This window comes from Aquila chrysaetos, chromosome 6 (assembly GCF_900496995.4).
Source record: "Aquila chrysaetos chrysaetos chromosome 6, bAquChr1.4, whole genome shotgun sequence".
NCBI lineage: Eukaryota > Metazoa > Chordata > Aves > Accipitriformes > Accipitridae > Aquila > Aquila chrysaetos.
In genome coordinates this window covers 45,597,655-45,615,166 of record NC_044009.1, presented here as the reverse complement: position 1 = coordinate 45,615,166, position 17,512 = coordinate 45,597,655, and the positions used below count along the sequence as shown (strand labels likewise).

The 17,512-nt window shown below is 39.7% G+C and overlaps 1 protein-coding gene across 12 annotated transcripts in view; it reads left to right on the top strand.

Annotated features, from left to right (window-relative positions):
* NCKAP5 (NCK associated protein 5) overlaps nt 1-17,512 on the top strand; it is a 394,816-nt gene that overhangs the window by 234,512 nt on the left and 142,792 nt on the right. For 11 of the 12 annotated variants that reach the window (XM_030017100.2, XM_030017099.1, XM_030017102.1 and 8 more), the window contains one exon: nt 14,624-14,714. In XM_030017100.2, coding sequence (XP_029872960.1) covers nt 14,624-14,714 — 91 coding nt within the window. The remainder of the gene's footprint in view (nt 1-14,623; nt 14,715-17,512) is intronic. The other variant, XM_030017101.1, reaches the window with a different exon arrangement.

Below are 17,512 nucleotides of genomic sequence, written 5' to 3'. Positions count from 1 at the left end.
GCCTGTCCCTGCCCCAGTAGAAAGGTCTGGGCACTTCCTGCAGTCCAAGGCCTGCACTGCAGCCTCTCCCTTCAGCAGCTCTGTCTGGGTGGAGGCCATCGGCCCCCGCTGGGCTAGATGGGGCAGACCCCCCCAGCCAGAGCTGCAGCCTTTTCTCTCAGACAAGTGCCCACCATTCTGCCTTGAGGCTCAGGTAGGATGAGTACCCTTGACCTGCACAGATGGTCACAGAACAGTGCCCGGTTGCTGGATTATGTGGACTTCAAGCCTCTCCACTCAGCCAGCGGAATGCCCCTCCTTCAAAGAGGCACCCTCCTGTGCGAACTGCCGCCCCGTGCCCTGTTTGCCTGCTCTGGTCACTGGTGCTCCCTAGGGCTGTCTCTGCGCTCTCCTGGGGCTTCCCCAGCTCAGCAAACTCCCCTTGCACGCTGCAATCCCCCGCTCTGCTGCGGAACACGCCTGCTCCGGAGCTGATTGCCTTGGCGACATGATCTTTTTTCCGCATAACTACAGAACATTAAAACCTGAGTGAATTATTATAATTGTGTCATAAAACATAGCTTAACTTTGTAAGCAGGCAAGCAGGAGTCTTCGATGTCTCCTATACCCACAGTTTATATTGCCTTTGTATAACTGGCTGAGACTCCTGCCTTTCTGCCTGCCCGGCTGTGGATATAAAAGGACCTGACGTAGCTTCTGCTCACATTAATAGACTCCCCTGTCAAGCACAAGATTTCCTGCCCTATGTAGCATTTTTGCTCATGATGAAGGTAAACTGTCCTTCCTTCCTTTCTGAAGAACAAATGGAATTTTAAAGCTTTGGTACTGTGAGATGGTGCTGTTCAGCACTTACCCTGCATTCCCAGCATGTCTAACCCAGCCTCTCTTTCATGTATCATTCCAGCTGTTTTTTGTTGTTAATGCCCTTTTCCCCTCCTGGACATGGATATCTAAATTGGTTTTTCAGAAATCGGTGTCCTGCATTGTAATGGTGTATTATAAGATAATGATTGTTTACTTTCAACTTTTTATAGTATTTAATTAAGGATTCAAAAGGATCTTTTTCTTTGTGTTGATTCTTGCTTAGAGGGGAAAAAAAGTCCCTCAGGAGAACTACTAAATTATTTCTTAGTAAGGCAGGCTTGTGAGGCTTTGTTTCCACCAGATTAGCTAAAATACATGCTGTCGGTTCACTTAAGTCACACAGGCCCTCATTCTATGAAATGAACTGTTAAGTTCAATGGAATGACTTCTGCCCAAAGTTATTCATTTTGCAATAATTCATGCTGGTACAGTTTGAAGCTGGTAGACATAGTTTCTAGAGTCATCTAACTTTTTTGCATTCCACTGACATAAACTCAGAATCTTGCAAAATGCTGAACTTCTCATGTTACGGGTATTTCCCAACATTTTCATACTAGACTTTTATGTCCAGTGTCTGTTCTGTAAGTCCAGGAAAATGTGCTTAACTAGTTCATGACTGAAGAATTTTATTTGCCAAACCCAATTTTCAGGTATCTTAACATAAATGTATCTATTCCTAAGGTGATCTTCCACTTTCACAGTAGCAGAAATCGCATAGATAAGGTAACAGTTTATAGTAAACTGGTGATATTAATATTACATCTGATGTTCATTTCTGAAGCTAGAAATGTAGGCTCTGTATGTTATATTTGCTGTTCCTTGGCTAAACTTTTGCCTAGTGAATGTACCAGCCTTCTTTTCTCTGCAGTAATGGTGTTCTGCTTTGCACAGGTTGAAAAGGTTGAGGATCTGTCCCCTGAAATGGAAATCCCTGAAACTTTTTATGTAGCTGAGCCTATTTGGTTCATATTCCAAAGGATGATGGAATATGATCTACTGTTTGGGTGCATGAAAGCTGATTAAAATTGCATCTTCATGGATTCAGAATGAATGCTGCTTCTGAAAGGTGAAAGCACAGAAACGAAGGTCTTTTCTTTGTAGAGCATGGGTGGCAAGGATTTACATTTCTCAAAACTTTCGTGTTATCTCAGACCTGATCATGGAAACAGCCCTCCTCTTGAAGGGAGAGAGGGAATTAATATTGGAGAATTTTTTCTGTATCTGATGAATCTTTGATTAATGCTTCACTGGTATTTATTATCATCATAAAGCTGTTATGAAATAGAAACTGTTAAATCAATTTTCAGAGGAAAATCTGAAAGAAAGCTACAAAGGTATCCTATGACAGTGCAAAGTCTTGAAGGGGGGCTTCTGGAATCTTAGGCTGGTGTGTTAACTGCTGGATCTTCCTTTCTGAAGCAAATGTGGTTTGAGTTGATTTTGTTCTCTGTTTTAGATATTTTGGAAAAAGTAAATCCTAAATAGTCATGTTAAATATTTTTACAGAGGAAAAATATGCCTATAGGAAACAGTGATGAGCTTCCCAATAAATACTACTTTTATAAATGATCTAACCTTTGTTTTATTTTAGTCGTGTTCTATGAGAAGTAAACAGGGTAATGTTCAACTAGTGCATTATTTAGAGATTTTTGGAGTACATTTTGAAAGCCTCATACAGAGCTCTGTCCACAGGATTCCCATTAAACACAATGGGAGCCATGTGGCTAAAATCCTGCAGAGCAGTTTGAAAATGTATCCCGTGCTGTGCTGAAGATAGATGATTAAAGCACAGGGAGGAGGGAGTTATGTTGTGATTCTAGTGTAGTACTAAAAATCCTTCTCCAAACCTTTCTTAAATGATCTTCTGTTGGAAGTTCTAGCTAATAGCTCTCCTGTTTCTGCAAAAGAAGTACCAATGTGTTACAAATAATTAAAATAAACATTTGCACCTTAGAGATGTCTGGATATCCTTTCACTTCTCTTTACAATTACATTTCTTATTGCTGTTCCACTTTATTCTTTTTCTGTTTTCTTACATCTTGCTTACATTTTCATGTCCTTTTTTTTTTTCTTCTCCTCAAAGTTCTCTTACATGTTTTATGCTACTGTTGCCTTTATTTCTGGTCCTCATGTCTTGTCCTGTTCTCTTCCTCTCCATTCTCTCCTTAAGATGCTCTCAAAATTTTTTTCCTCTACTTTCCTTCTCTGTTTATAAGTATTTCCTTCTTCTCTCTTCTCCTAATCCAGCTCTTAGTTTGTCCAGTTGCTCTACTTCGTGGGCCAAAGTATTGGGACATGCCTTTCCAGACCCCTTTACTCTTCCCTCTATTCCTTTTGTTTTTCATGTTGATAGCTGGCCATCCCTCCAAAGCTGTCCTTTCCTCTTTTCACCGGATTTCTGGCATCATCCAACTTACCTCCTGAACCTCCAAGGTGACAGAGATTTCAGACACTGTGTCTGATACAGAGGCAGCATTCTGCATGACTTCAGCAAGGGGAAAATGGGAGCAGGCAATAGTGGAAGCACATCTATGCAGCAAAGAGCCAGTGCTGTCTCTGTATATTTCAGTGCAAACCCTACATACAGAAACATTCCCCTGCTTTTATTCAGTTCATCTCCAGGATAATGCAATTTAAAGAGATGTGCTTCAATAGTGACAAATTTGGCATTTTGAGCCTGTGTATTGTGGCGTGTTTTTTTCCTGTTGTTACTTCATACAGTGGATAATGGCTGTGACAGAGTAATGTGTTTGGAATGATATGGGGAGTGCTTTATGGTGCTTAACATAGAGGCGTGAAAGTGTCCCTGCCTTTTTCTTTTCTTTTATTTTCTTTAATGCAGCTGTTATTTCTTTCTTCTTGCATCTCATCTGCACCTAGATATTATTCTTCTTACCTTGTTTTTCTTATCTTCTTTTGCTTTTGATAGGCTTACACACATACAGAAAGGGAGAACATTAAAAGTTATTAATGACAAAATATATCTAGGTCCTTAATTCAGCCCTTCTTGTCCATTGGCATCAAAGCTGATGATGCTGTATATGACGCTATTCCAGCACTCTTTCGTGTGCATTGTCATGTATTTTTATTGCCTCATTATCAACTGCTTGGTTGTAGAAGAGCTGTCAATATAATTTTAGAGAGACCACCTCTGCCTAATGATACAGGTAATTAAGCCCTTGGAGACCATTACTTTAACCATATATTACTTGTTTAGGCCATTTTGCTATGCTGCTAGGGTTTGGAAATCTACAACCAGTAAGTTTTCATTCTGATGTCTCCGACATGACTTGTTTTTGTGGTTGTTTTCTAAACACCTGAAATTTAAGACTGGAAGAGTAATTACTTCTACATCGTAGGTTTCTTTGGTAGTAGATATGTATTGCTGTTTACTGAATCTGTCCTCCAGAAGGGTAAACTCCTTTTGAGCTGGGCACCATTAGCATAGGAAACTGTGTTGTACCAGGGCAGTGCTGCAGGAAACCCGCATGGAAGGAGGCATTGTTCATGCTCAGGAGAGGATACTTGGCATTCGCTATCCTGCCAGTCATTCCTGATCTACTTTGGTGAAAAACACATGGAGGCATTTTATTTCCATATTTTTCATTCCCTAAGTTGGTAATTTGGAGGCTAATGTGGAGGGTTTGTCGTGTGAAAAGGTCCTAGTCACACAGAGAGGGCCTGAGGGCACCACCAGTTCATGAAGGGTACAGAGGAAACACTCGATCATAGCTGATCAGCCAAGAACTGTCTCATGTCCTCTGTTTGTGAATGTCTATTTGAACGTCCAAAGCAAGCTCTCTGCTGAGGAGAAAAAAGGAAAGACAAATTCTAGATATATCTACAGCAGCACATTATCCCCCTTAAGAATTAAAATGTTATCATACCATTATCTGTAGCACAGACATCACTTGGAATATTCCTACACATTTCATCCATCTGTGCTGATCTTACATGCAGAGGCTTTCAGGAACTCACAGCTGAATTGAAAATCTCCATTTTTTTCTTTTCTTATCATAGTCTTTATGAGCTGAAATTTGGAAAGGCCTAAGTCCAGAAAGTCAAAAGAAATTATATTTATTAAGACTCCATGTTGTCTTCAAAAGTACTTTTAAGTGAATCTCATGGTTGGGAACCAGAGTCATTGTTTCTTGCTGTTCTGTTGATTGTTGCTGTTCTTTGTATTTGTGAACATCTGAAGTGATCCATTTCAGCGGGATCCAAGTTCAAAGTGGGAAACTTTCCTGTCGTACTTGAGTCCTGTGTAGTTACATTTGCAGGAGTTTGGCCTTTGGGCCTTTGCACTTGGCTGTACAGTGTCAGGAAAGGGCTGGTGCTGTCTCGTGTATTTGATTTTTGATGTAAGATTTAGGTTATTGAACCAAACCAGGAGTGGTTTCTTGAACGTTTATGTATTTAGAGTCCCATTAGCTCCATTGGTAGTTAGTTTTTTAAAGGCATTAAATTCACAAATAACATCTTAAGGGAAAAAGAATGCAAGAATTTAATAAACTTTACAGTCTTTGCTTCTGAAGGCATCAGGGCATGTTATATGGTGTTCAATATAATGAAACTTTCTGAACAACTTTAACAGTATGCATACTTAGTAGTCATTTAATCAAAAGAATTATTTATCTTTCTGTACAGCAATCATATGCATGCTCACTAGCCACTTAATCAGAAGAATTATATATTTTAAGTGTTTTGCATATAAGTGTTTCACTAGGGAGTCAGAGAGGCTGAAAACAAATCATGATAATTTCTGCGGAAGAAAAAAAAAAGTCTCTCCTCTTTTTAGCTTTCTTCCAGCTGCTGTCTGTACTCTGGACAGCACAGGTGGGTGTCTACCACAGCACTTCGCAGACCAAGCCCGAAAGCTTCACGATGGGCGGTGTAGCGTGAAAATGTGTAAGAACAACTTGTTTGCATTATGAAGGGTTCTGCAAATGATCGTTGATGACAGACCTCATTTTCATCTTGCATTTCTCTTGTACCTACTTCAACCCCACAAAAGCTGCCTCCCTCCACATAGCATCTTTGCTATTCATGGGAAACTGATAGAAATTTATGTAGGTATGTCACGGTGGTCTTGGTACCACCTTGAAGCTGTAACTCAGAATGGAACAAGAGCTTTTTAGTTTTGAGTGGCTTTACATTTCCTTAAGTAACTTAAAGCAATAGTAGTTTGTCTGTATCAGGGTGCATATATGCAAAATTAAATATGTGTATTTGGAGGAGCCGGTAGATATATCCATCCATGTATATATATATTTGCTAATATGGAAAAATAAATATTTGTTTAAAATGTAGAAAACAAGAAAAAAAGTAACCCATTATTTGAAATTGGAAATACTTCCAGTCATTGTATAGTTGTCTGTAATTTTTCTGATGCTTTTAGTTATGCTGAAACACTGTGACTATTTCTGGTGCCTCCAGCATGAATAGAGTTTGAACTTAGGAGCATATGTTTAAGCTGACACAAGAATCAGCTTTCTGTACGTGTCTGGTTCTATCCACTTATAGTTAATGAAAATATCTCCTGTCCTAAGGTCCCAAATATGTTACTGGGGAATTGTAGGAGGCACAGTCCTTCCATTTGAAAAATCCTTTCAGTTGCCTGTGAGAAGCTTTTCTGTGATGCTTAGTCTTGGACTCTTTTTTGTTTAATCCTCCATGCCTGTAAGTTACAAAATCATATACAGGGCTGGTGATGGAAGACACCCATACAGTCCATATGGCATTTGTCTATCTGTCAACACAGAAATAAACATTACCACTGGTTTCTATTGCAGTTCAGAAACTTTTTGCTGTAGGTATAAGTTTGATGAGTGAAATCTGTATGGCTGAAAGAGACAATGGAAACATTTCCAATATTTCCTGGCTCAGATGGTAGTTAGAACAGTTTCAGAGAAATGTCAGGTCTGCCATTGTGTGATAACAGAATTCAGACTTGTGTGGGAGCAGTGATATGCCAATGCTGAGGTCTTTAAAATCCTACCCTACTTATCTGAGGCTCAAGGCACATATGGTATTTAAGGATACCTTGAAAATTTCCAGAGGGTTCAATGGTCAGTGGTTCAACTAAGTAAATGTTGTGCTCAGTCTTTCAGTTTTGTGTAATTTTCAAGTGGTGGTATGGTGTAGCAGAGAGAGCACCTGATTAGATTGTCCACTCAAAGGAATGATCCTTCTCCACTCGTGTAAATAGAGCTTGAGACCTGTTTCATTCCAGCACGGCCTTGCAATAGTTGCCCTCATCGTGCACAAGATACTTTATTTTATGTGCTACTTTTCTTTAGATAGCTTGCCCTTCAGGCAACAGTTTGAGTATGCTTTAAGTATGTTTTTAGGAGGGTTTAGCATGAGTATGTGAAAAGGGCATGGCTTGTGCAGTTTGGATTTGCCACTAGTGAATGTCACGGGGTTGAACTGGCTGCTCAGAGCCTGTGGTGGGGAAAGGGCCATGGTGGTGCTGCAGGAGGAGAATTTGCCTTCATATTTCTGGATTGATAAGCACCTGTACTGATGAACAGAAAGAATAAACATAAATTATACATTATATGTGTGTGTTTCGGTTGCTGCTGTAAAGGATAGTATTACTTTATTTTCCAACTGAAATATTAAGGATGGATATTGTGCATTCTGTAGGCTTTGCCCAGCACGCTGCTATAAGGCATGTACCAATGTCGTATCCTAAGCAGAACTGAAAATGCGGAGAAAACCCCTTGGGGTTTAGAGGCCCAGCATTTCCCATCTGTCAGTTCTCTTTTAAGTTTATCACATATCTGTTTTCACTTCTTTCTTTGCTTTTTTAAATCCATTTTCGATATCTGTGTTCTTTGGAGAAGCTTGTGTCTGTTTCCTGGCTACCTACCCACTTGAAGCAATGGCCTAGCAGCATGCTGCAGGGTCTCTGCAGTAGGTGCACTGAGAACAGCAGGCTTGGACACAGCCCTGGGAAAGATGGGCCACTTTGTCCTGGGGATCACCATGGCTCGTGGAGGAGAGCAGAGGGTCTTGAGGCTGTCGCTGTGGCTGGCAGGTCACTGCACAGTCTGGAGATGAGCCTGCAGATCAGGGGGAGAGCTGAGGAGAGCAGGCAGCCATGTGTAGAGCTAATGGAAATCCTTGGGGCCAGAGGAGTAAGCAGAGTCTGCAGTACAGAGAGCCACTAATTTAACTGAAAGCAGGTAGAATGAAAGACACTCCTGCAAGGATGCAGTGAACAGGAACTGCTGTTTGAGTAACTTTTTTTTGTTTCTGTTATGTCTTGTAAAGCCACTTTGCTATTTTCCCTGTTTAAAAAAAATCTGGTGCTTAATCCAAAATCTGGATTTTTTATTTGCTTGGGGTGGGGGGGTTGTGTCTGTTTGTTAACTCTGAAGCCTTTTGGTAGTTTGAGGAACTCACTGTCAGGAGAAAGTCTAATCTGATCCATTGCAGAGCTTTGAATGGAGTGGTGAGGGAAGTGAGATGCAGGTAACCCCAAGCCTGAAGTTCAAAACTACATATGAATAAGCAAACAAATCTATCTGAGAGCTGAGTCAGAGAGAAGCTTTTTGTTTGGTTGGATTGTGGGTTTGGAGAGAGAGCTGGAAGACTAGGACAGAGATACAGAAGTCTGCCACCAAAGCCAGACAGATTGCAGTCCCCAAAGAGACAACGCAAGTCCAGCTGGTGAAAATACTGGCTGGTTCACAGGTGAACCAAGAGCTGAAAAAACTGAGAAGCCACATGGGAACCTGTTCCTTCATCTGTGATCAGGCGGTAGGGAGCGGTCAGACAGCTCAAGGAGCTGAAACCCAGGCCACATCTCCAGGGAGGCTATAACTAAAAATAGAAGTCAAGAGACTTAAGCCGGAGACTGCCCAGGAGAGAGGCAGGAAGCTTCACTGTCTCACAGATAGGACCTGGAAGCAAATACCCACCTGAGAATTTTGATTACACAGAAGTAAGTTAAGCTAAAGGTGGAGAAAGATCTGTTATTGATATTTTTCTCTAAGACTTTAAAAAGAGTCCTGCACCTGCTGCATGGCATGAGGAGAAGGAAAAAGCTGAAATACAAGCCTCAACTGCTGCAGTAAAATTCTATAGAAACGTTTGGACATGTCTCTGTAAGACTGTAAGTCAGTATCAAGTTGAAGAAAATCTTGTGGCATGCATTTGAAATAACCACTGAGTACTGTCACCTCAGCTTGAGGGTGATGAAAAGGGAAGGTGATAGCACCTAGCAAAAGGTAGCTGCCAGCTTGTGGAAATTTTGAAGGAAGTAGGTCAAGGGAGAAGGGATTGAAACTGTCATGCACCTTCTAGAGCCGGAACAACTACATGCTACCTGTCCCTTGGAGGGAAAACCATAAAAAGGGCTGTGTGGGTTGTAGCTGAATAGAGCATGGGCTATAGAGAGTATTTATTCCCTGTGCTAGAAGGGAAATCAAAGATCAAGATATATCGGAAGAGTTTTTTTCCAGGGAAACTTGCTCTGTCACAGAAAGTTTTTAGGTCTGGGGAGATCAAACCCCTTTAAGGTATATGCTACAAAGAACCGGAGAAGAGAACGGGTTTTCTCTGCAGTAAGACAGGGCATAAAAGCATGTCCTACACAGTGGAGAGGTTGGTCAGAGAAAATCCTCTTCACGTGTGAAATTACTGTGGCATACTGTGAACCTCTGTCAGGGAAGGGAATCAATAAACCTAGCTGAAAGGGATCTGAAAGACCTTTTGGGGAAGTGGGAAATACATGGGGAAGGTTCTGCAGAGTTAGGGGGCTGAAAGAACTCTCATGCCTCTTTGAATTAGTGTATTTGAGGGAAGATTAATTCCTGTATGGTCTTAAAATCTATTCTTGGGGAGGACCTGACTTAATAGCCTATGACTTTGGTCCAATTGAAATGACAGAACTGGGAGAGGCACAAAGCGGGCAGGTTTTCTGACCATGTCTCAGCATTGCTGGGGGATGGCACAAAGGAGGTGCCCATTTATGAAGGTGATGGTCCTGAGAAAATTGAGAGAAAAGTCGGGAACTTAACTGCCTAACAGTGATGCATCAACCCCAGCAGGGTCTGTCTCACCTGGCCTGGTTGAAACTGTGCTCTGGTGCATGCCATGAATTGCAGCAGTGGGGGCAGGCAGGAGATGGAGGCAGAAGAGCTGTCAGAAACGTTAACATCAAGAAGCTTTAAAAGCAGGTTTCCTACAGCTCAGTGGGTCCTTACAGGCAGGTCCTGGCTTCCAGGTGAGATTTGAGTTGCAGCAAAAATACAGAGGAATCTTCCTTCTGCCACCTTGGACACCTGAGCATCTGTGCCCTATGTGCTGCTCACTTGGCAGGGAATGATGTTTCCTCCTTTCCAGAGATTCCTCTGTCCCTCTTGCCCAGAAACACACACAGAAACAAAGCCAAAATAAATAACTGTATGTTGCAGTTGAATTGATTTCCTGGTATTCTCTCAACAGCACGGGACAAATTACATTTTTTTAAATGTAGGAATGACTGATTTTGTTTCAGAAGGAATAGCAGCAAGGACCTGTGGATCGTAAATTCAAGTCCTCAGCTCTTGACACTGCTGTCTAATTAATTTCATAAACTGCTCAGCTCTGGCTTAAAACTGTTTAGGTTTCTCATCCTGTTACTCTACTTGGCAGGCTGGTTCAGAGTCTCACTTCTTCCATGATTAAAAACATCCTAATTCCAGCCTAAATGTATTTGTAACCACTATATTCCCATCTTTTTTTGTCAGTCATTGGCCTTAGGTTGATGTAGTTTTCTTTCCCATTTTACTTTTTCTCACTGATTCTTTTGTGGAAGTCATACTCGTTTAAGACCTTGGTCTCTTAAGTTTAGCAAGGTAAGTTGTTTAGTCTCATGACACAGACTCTCAATTCCTCTAAACCTCAGAGCTGTCTCTTCACCAAATCCTCTCTGAATGAGCCGCTCCCGAACACTGGTGATCGTAATTGCAGATAATATTCCAGACGACATCTTGACAGTGCTTTCCACAGTAGCATTAATATTTTATGTTCCTTAAACTCTTATATTCCATGAACAGATTCTGGTTTCACAGTGCCTCATTTCTTCTTCTGTTTTATGCTTTGAGAAATTTATCCTTAGGCTAGGACTGGTGGAGGACTGTTTCCCTACTCTAAACTGACATTTAGTCAAGAAACTTAAGAAGCTTCTATCAAACATGGGTTTCATTTATTTTTCCCCTAAAGAAAATAGCTTTTTATAAAAAGAAGAATTGAAAGGAACACTGCAGTTCTAAGAAAAGTCAATTTTCTATTCAAATAATGGATGTAACAAAAAATTTAATGGTACTAAGTGAGATGCTTCAGATGAATAGAGCCTAAATAGAATACTAAAGAAAGGGGAATATAAATGTTCTTAAATAGTGATTGAAGAATGTAGACTTGGGAATGGTGAACTTTAGAGACTGTTTCTGCAGATTGTAACAGCTTGATAGTTACATAAGATGCACAGAATCCTTAGCAAAACAGGTCTTTTAGCATAGTCCAGCAAGCAGGCAGAATGCACGTGTGGGGGATAGCTATTCTAGACATAATCGGCAAGTGCTTGATGTTGGAGTGGGTCCATCTAGGATATTAGAATCATGACCGAGAGAAGATAACCTTTCGTGGTTACCAGAAGGGGAAAAATATAGGTCGATATGTAGAAATAGCCTTTCATAAAGCTCCTAATTTTTCTGCTTCACTTCCAAAATTTACATGTCCTTTGGAACCCTTGTTCAGGGAGCAAAACATGGGATTTCAAGTCAAATTTATAGAGGCTCAACTATTCCTGCATTCTTTAAAAGAATTAATACTAAATCCTTCTGGCATGTACTGTCACTGTGGAGAGTATTATAGATCATAATATAACAATTGCTTTTCAGTTAAGGTGTCATTAGTTCATGCTTCAAAGATTCTAATTTATAAGAAACAAGTCTCGATTGTTATCCTGTGCCATGTTTGGTTAAGCAGTCCTTCCTAAAAATGGACAACTGGGGTGCTAGTGGAGAAGCAGCAGCTTATAAAGTGCAAGAGCACTGGCCGTCAGAGCTTTGCAGTAAATTTGACTGCAAGCATATTTCACCTCCTTGTTTGACAGAAACTAGTTTCCTTTTTCCTTTTTCAGATATTCCATGGGTACCTAAAGCTTGTAAGATCCTCTCAATGCTGGTTTTATAGTGACTTGACTACACAGACAGTGTGTATGTTATGCCTGGGGTTCAGCTTACAAACTTCTATAATAGCTGCAAACAACAAAACAACAAAAGTCTCAACTGTATTTAACTGAGCTCTTTGTCATGTTGCAAAGATTATTCTGTTGCATAGAAATCTGAGTGCTGATGGGAGGTGTTTCTAATTGCCACATGAAACTGTGTGCTCACCAGTCGCTATAAGGCTGTTCGACAAGATGGGCCTCTTGTCCAAAATAGGCTGTCTGAATTTGACTGAAGATGAAATGACCTGTTGAATTTAAGAATTCTTCATAATTTTTCTGAGCTGGTTTAAGTGAAGATACTAATATGCAACTAGACTATGTTTTCATTAATACTATTAGGCCTAAATTGAAAAACTCTGATTTTAGTGATAGTCAAATCTATTCTTTCTCTTATTTTTGCTTGTTTATTAATTCGTAAGAACTCTATGAAGGACTAGAGTTGGAACTGTGTATGCATATATAAACACAATAATTAAGAATCCTATTACATCGTTAATTTAAAAATGAAATTATGACCATGTTAAGAAATGAAATCATTCAGTGAGGACTGCACAGGAATTTATGTTATGAACCAAAATGATTTGTTCTTTTGTGTAAAAGGCATCTGATTAAGGTCAGCCTATGAGCAGAAATGGTTCCAATCTGCAACTGAAAAACTGCACCACTGTCTGCACTAGAGATTAGAGTTGGCTTGTTTTTATTCACATTTGGTCAACAGATGGTCCAACTATTCTGTGGGCATTCTGGCAATGTAGAAGTCTGCACATCAATGACAAAAAAACATCGTACGAATAAGTAAAATGTCAGTGTTCATCTGAGTAGAATGAATACCCAGTGTCGGCTTCTCGAAAAGTAGTGTAGCTGGCTGACTTGAAAGGAGAAAACCTGGCAAAACATCATATTATTGCTAAATTAGCCAATACCATTCATTCTTATAAGACTGAAAGAACAGAAAGGCTATGAGGCTTCTGTAAAAGATAACATTATTGGCCTTTGGCCAGAGCAGTTAGTTAATATTTGCTGTCTTGATGGATTGTTACCTTAGAAATAAAAAAAAAAAAAAAAAAAAAAAAGATACTCTGTTGAATAATTCTTCTGCTCAATTGCTTTTGCAAAGAATGGTACACAAAAGTGATGTTTCCCTAAACACAGAAGAAATAAACAACAGCAGGCAGTTTCTGGTCTGATATGCCTAGGAATACTGGCTCTTTTTTCAAGGTCACTGTTTTAATATGCAGCGTATCTGGCAATATGGCTTAAGCTACTCCTCTCTCTCTCTCTCCTGCCTCATGTCACCCACACACCTGTGCCACAGCAGTTTTCCCTTCTCCAGCCCCTGTTCCAGCTGGGCTGTTTTTCCAACTATATCAAGGGATTGAGACAGCTTAAAAGGAAAAAAACATGAAAGGGAGGGTGAGAAAAACTGTTGCATGCGCACAGCTGAAGAAGAAGCTGTACAGGGGTGAGAATTTGGGTGAGGAGATGGGGAGTGGGGAGAAGTGGGGAGAAGCGTGAGGACCTTTGGCTGGAACTGGCACATAGCATATTTTGTTGTGAAACCCAGCGTCTTTGTTGTTGCTTCTGTGGCTTTTGATCCCTTTCCTCCTCCTACCCATACTCACAGAGCTGAAACCAGCTACAGTCCCAGACCCTTTATTTGTGGTCAGCCTCAGTGACATCGCCTAAGCCCATGGGATTTAATTTCTGATCCACCTTGAATGGGACCAGTGTTTTGTAGGTGGCTTCCGTTATTCCCAGCGGTCCTACTGTGCGAAGGAGCAGAACTCTCTATTCTGTTCAGCCTCCATTCAGGAGGGTTAGCGTTATTATCAGTTTTAACATGCTTGATGAATGTGTGTAGATCAAAGACAACTTTTGATGGTGTCTATTAACACCTTCTAAAATGGAAGTGCAAACCTTCCTTCTTTCACTGATGGAACTGAAGTTGATTATGTTTTCATGAGATGGTAGTACCAGATTGTAGCCTACACTTGCTTTTTACGTCCCTTTGAAAGGGCAGAGAAGGGTGAATGTGTTCAGCAGCTGTGCCTCTATAAACAAATGTACTGGCACACACTGCTGCATCTATAACATAGAGAGTAAATACTAGTAATGTATTTGACAGTCTGTCTAAATTGCACAAACCTGACAATTGGCTAGAAATACAGCAGGCTGGGTTTTTTTAATCTGACTGATTTTGTTCCTAAATGACAGTAATTTTATCATGGTGTTTGGTTACACTGTTGACAAGGTGATGTCTTTTGCACACATTTGTTTTTAATTTTTGTAACTGAGCTGCACTAGGATTTTAACAATACAACTAATTACTGTGCATATTCAAAAGATAAAAGAGTGCCCTTAATGTGTTATTCATAACATGGAGTATGAGAACATTATAAGGCCAGGATTGTCTTTAAATATTAATTTCATGGTAGCCATGGATGCACTAAGCTCTTGTAAAGAACAAAAACACTGAATGCAACTCTTAATTTTTTTTCCATACAGTTGACTTTTATAAATATTTTCATTTTCTAGAATGGAGGAGACAGTGAGAAATCTGCTACAGAGCCAAGGATCCCCAGGCCAGCATGGAGAAGGAAATGTCAATATCATGAAGGTATATCAGGTATTAGTGACTTACTACCTGTTTTCTTGTGATAGAAAAGTTCTTTAAAACAAAAATTGCACTACTGAGATAAACATGTCTGGCATTGTTTCCTCTATTGTTTACTAGTTATGAATACTTGTAAGTGGTGGTTGGTAACATCTACATTTTCCCGCGTGTTCTCTCACCAGAGTTTAAGGTTTTTCATTTTTATTGTCATTGTATTATCTGCAGTTGTTGCTCCTCACAGTTAACAAGGGACAGAGAAACTAGTTTTGAAGACTTTAATAAAGTACTTAATATTTTAAGTAATATATTCCGGCATCTCTCGAAAACAGATGCTTTTGACAACTTGACCTTCAGATTGCGATGGTTAACTTTATCCACTCATATTCTTATTGGGTGTGAGGCTTCCATATCAAGCTCCATAGTTTCTTATCGCTGCTTGTGGCAGGTGTGTTTTATCAGCCTCACTTGGGGTAGAGAGAGTGTGTCGCAGGACAGAATTTAGGAGAGCAAAGATTTTAAAGGTTTTTCAAAGGGAACCAGGACTGTTTATGCTGTTTATAAGAAAAGGAGCATTTTACATTTTCCTAATATACTGCGGTATTCTGGAAGCAGTGAACCTGAGGTGGTGGAAAGCCTTTTTAAGTGTCTGGAAACAGGAATGAGTACAATCCCATTTAATCAGATATTCTGCACATGAATTCTTAAAAAAAAACCACTTAATGAAGTCAGTCCTATCCTGTGTCTTTTTAAATAGAATAAGCATTCCTTATAAAGACATAAAATGCTGAAATAATATATTAAAGTCTATACTAGGCAGCGATCCTTCAGCTAAAACACTTTTCAAAAATTCTAGTCATATTAGTCCATTCTTACAACTGATGGATCAAAAATACAGCAATATAGCTAAACAAAAATGTATATTAAAGAGTATTTATCACTGTAATTAAATTTTCATTTTAAGCTTGGATTGAAGGGAAAAGAATCTTTTAGATTAACCTTCCAAAATAATCAATTTTTCTTGTTAAATTGATAGCCTGTAAAATTTAATTTCAGGACAGATTAAACGTTTTGTTGAAGTTATAATAGAACATTGTGCTTTTAGAAACTGGTGATAAAAGCATCCATATTTTACTCACTACCCTTTTGGGATGCAAAAGTGAAACTCAGTTCCCTCCTCTTGGTTCAGAGTTTAAATCTATACTTCCTGCTCACTCCTGCCACCTAACAGTGGGTGTTCTGAAGTGGGCTTGGTGTCAGTCTCTCCTTCGGGTGGATTACTTGTCTGTTTATAACAGACAGCTGGAATGATTTTATTATCTGCTTTTCTGTATGCTGTATTACCGTGGAAACCACAGTAAGGTGGTACCACAATTAGGTTTTAGCTTCTTTGGGTTTTGTTTTGCACTCTCAACAAGAAAAGCAAAAAAGTACTTCAGTTTCTTTCCATCAAACTGAGGGTTTGGGTGTTCTTTATTTTTCTTTCGGGCACTATACTGGTCTTTTGAAATCTGAAATTTTGTGTGCTGCTTTCCTAAAGAGGAGATAAACTAATCATTCCAATTTCGGTGCTTGTATATTTCTGTGTAGTTCTTCCTCCATCTTTTATTTGTTTCTTAGTTTTTGAAAAAAGATAATTTGGTTATGGTTTTATTTTCTTCTCCTTTGGGGCCATACTGACATAGGTATTTTGTTGTCTCCTGCCAGCCAGGAGAATGGGTACCATGGTGTGTTTTGTGTAAAATCTCTTGGGTTTATTTTCTGACCAACAAAAGAACAAGGCAGTTCTGCCCATTTAATGGTAACAAGAACGATTCTTTGTTTTCCTTCAGCTCTAGCAAACAGCCTACTCCACCTAGCAAACTGCTGTCTAAACCCCTTTTTTTCCCTTCTTTCTGGACATGGGGTTTTGTTTGAATCTGCTAGGTGGTAGTCAGGGCCGATTCCCCAGACCTGAGCCTAGCTCTCTTCACAAAAGAGAGCTCTTCACAAAGTGAAGCTATCTCTGTCCCAGGACCTTAAAGCACCCATATACCTGTTACTCTAGGATTATTTTAAATCTTGTACTCTACATTGGATAGCAGCTTCCTTCTCTTCCTGTTCTCTTCTTGTTCTTGGGAACGTTTTCACTCATGATATCAAAGTTAGCTTGTTTTTTAGCAATTTTCATTTCTTCCGTATTGCCACTGTGCAATTTTCTTTGCTTATGAATTACTTTTCCTAATTCATGACTCAGAAGCAATGATTTTTCCTTTCCTGGAGGAATAGCTAGGCTACTGCATTATATACCAGTCTGTGATTGGTAAAACAGGTCAAAAATACGGAACATTTCCATGAACATTGTGTTTTTTCTGAGTATCTCTTTGGCTCATTCATCCTCACATCCCTTTTGTTCACTTTTGTGACAAACTTCTGAACAAATAGTTTGTTTTCTGGGAATTTCAAGGAGCGGCTCTATTCACATGCAAAACAGCGCATTCCTGCCCTCGTATGGCTACCTGCTATGTAGGTCAGAGATGCATTCACTTGATGTGTATTTGTTATTCAGTCACATGGTAAAAACTATGCAGTGTGATTTAGGCAACAACCACATGTAATAATAAAAGCTAATACCTGAAAGGCTCTTCAAAACAAATAGTTGGCAAAGAAGCTGTGATCTGAAATGTTTACAAGGTATTTTAACATTGAAAAACATATTAATAAGGCATTATATGCATCATTAATATGTTATTGAAACCAACTGTGTGGAAATCATGGACAAACATATCATCTAAATATATGATGAATTTTATTGCAAATACTGTGTCCAGGTA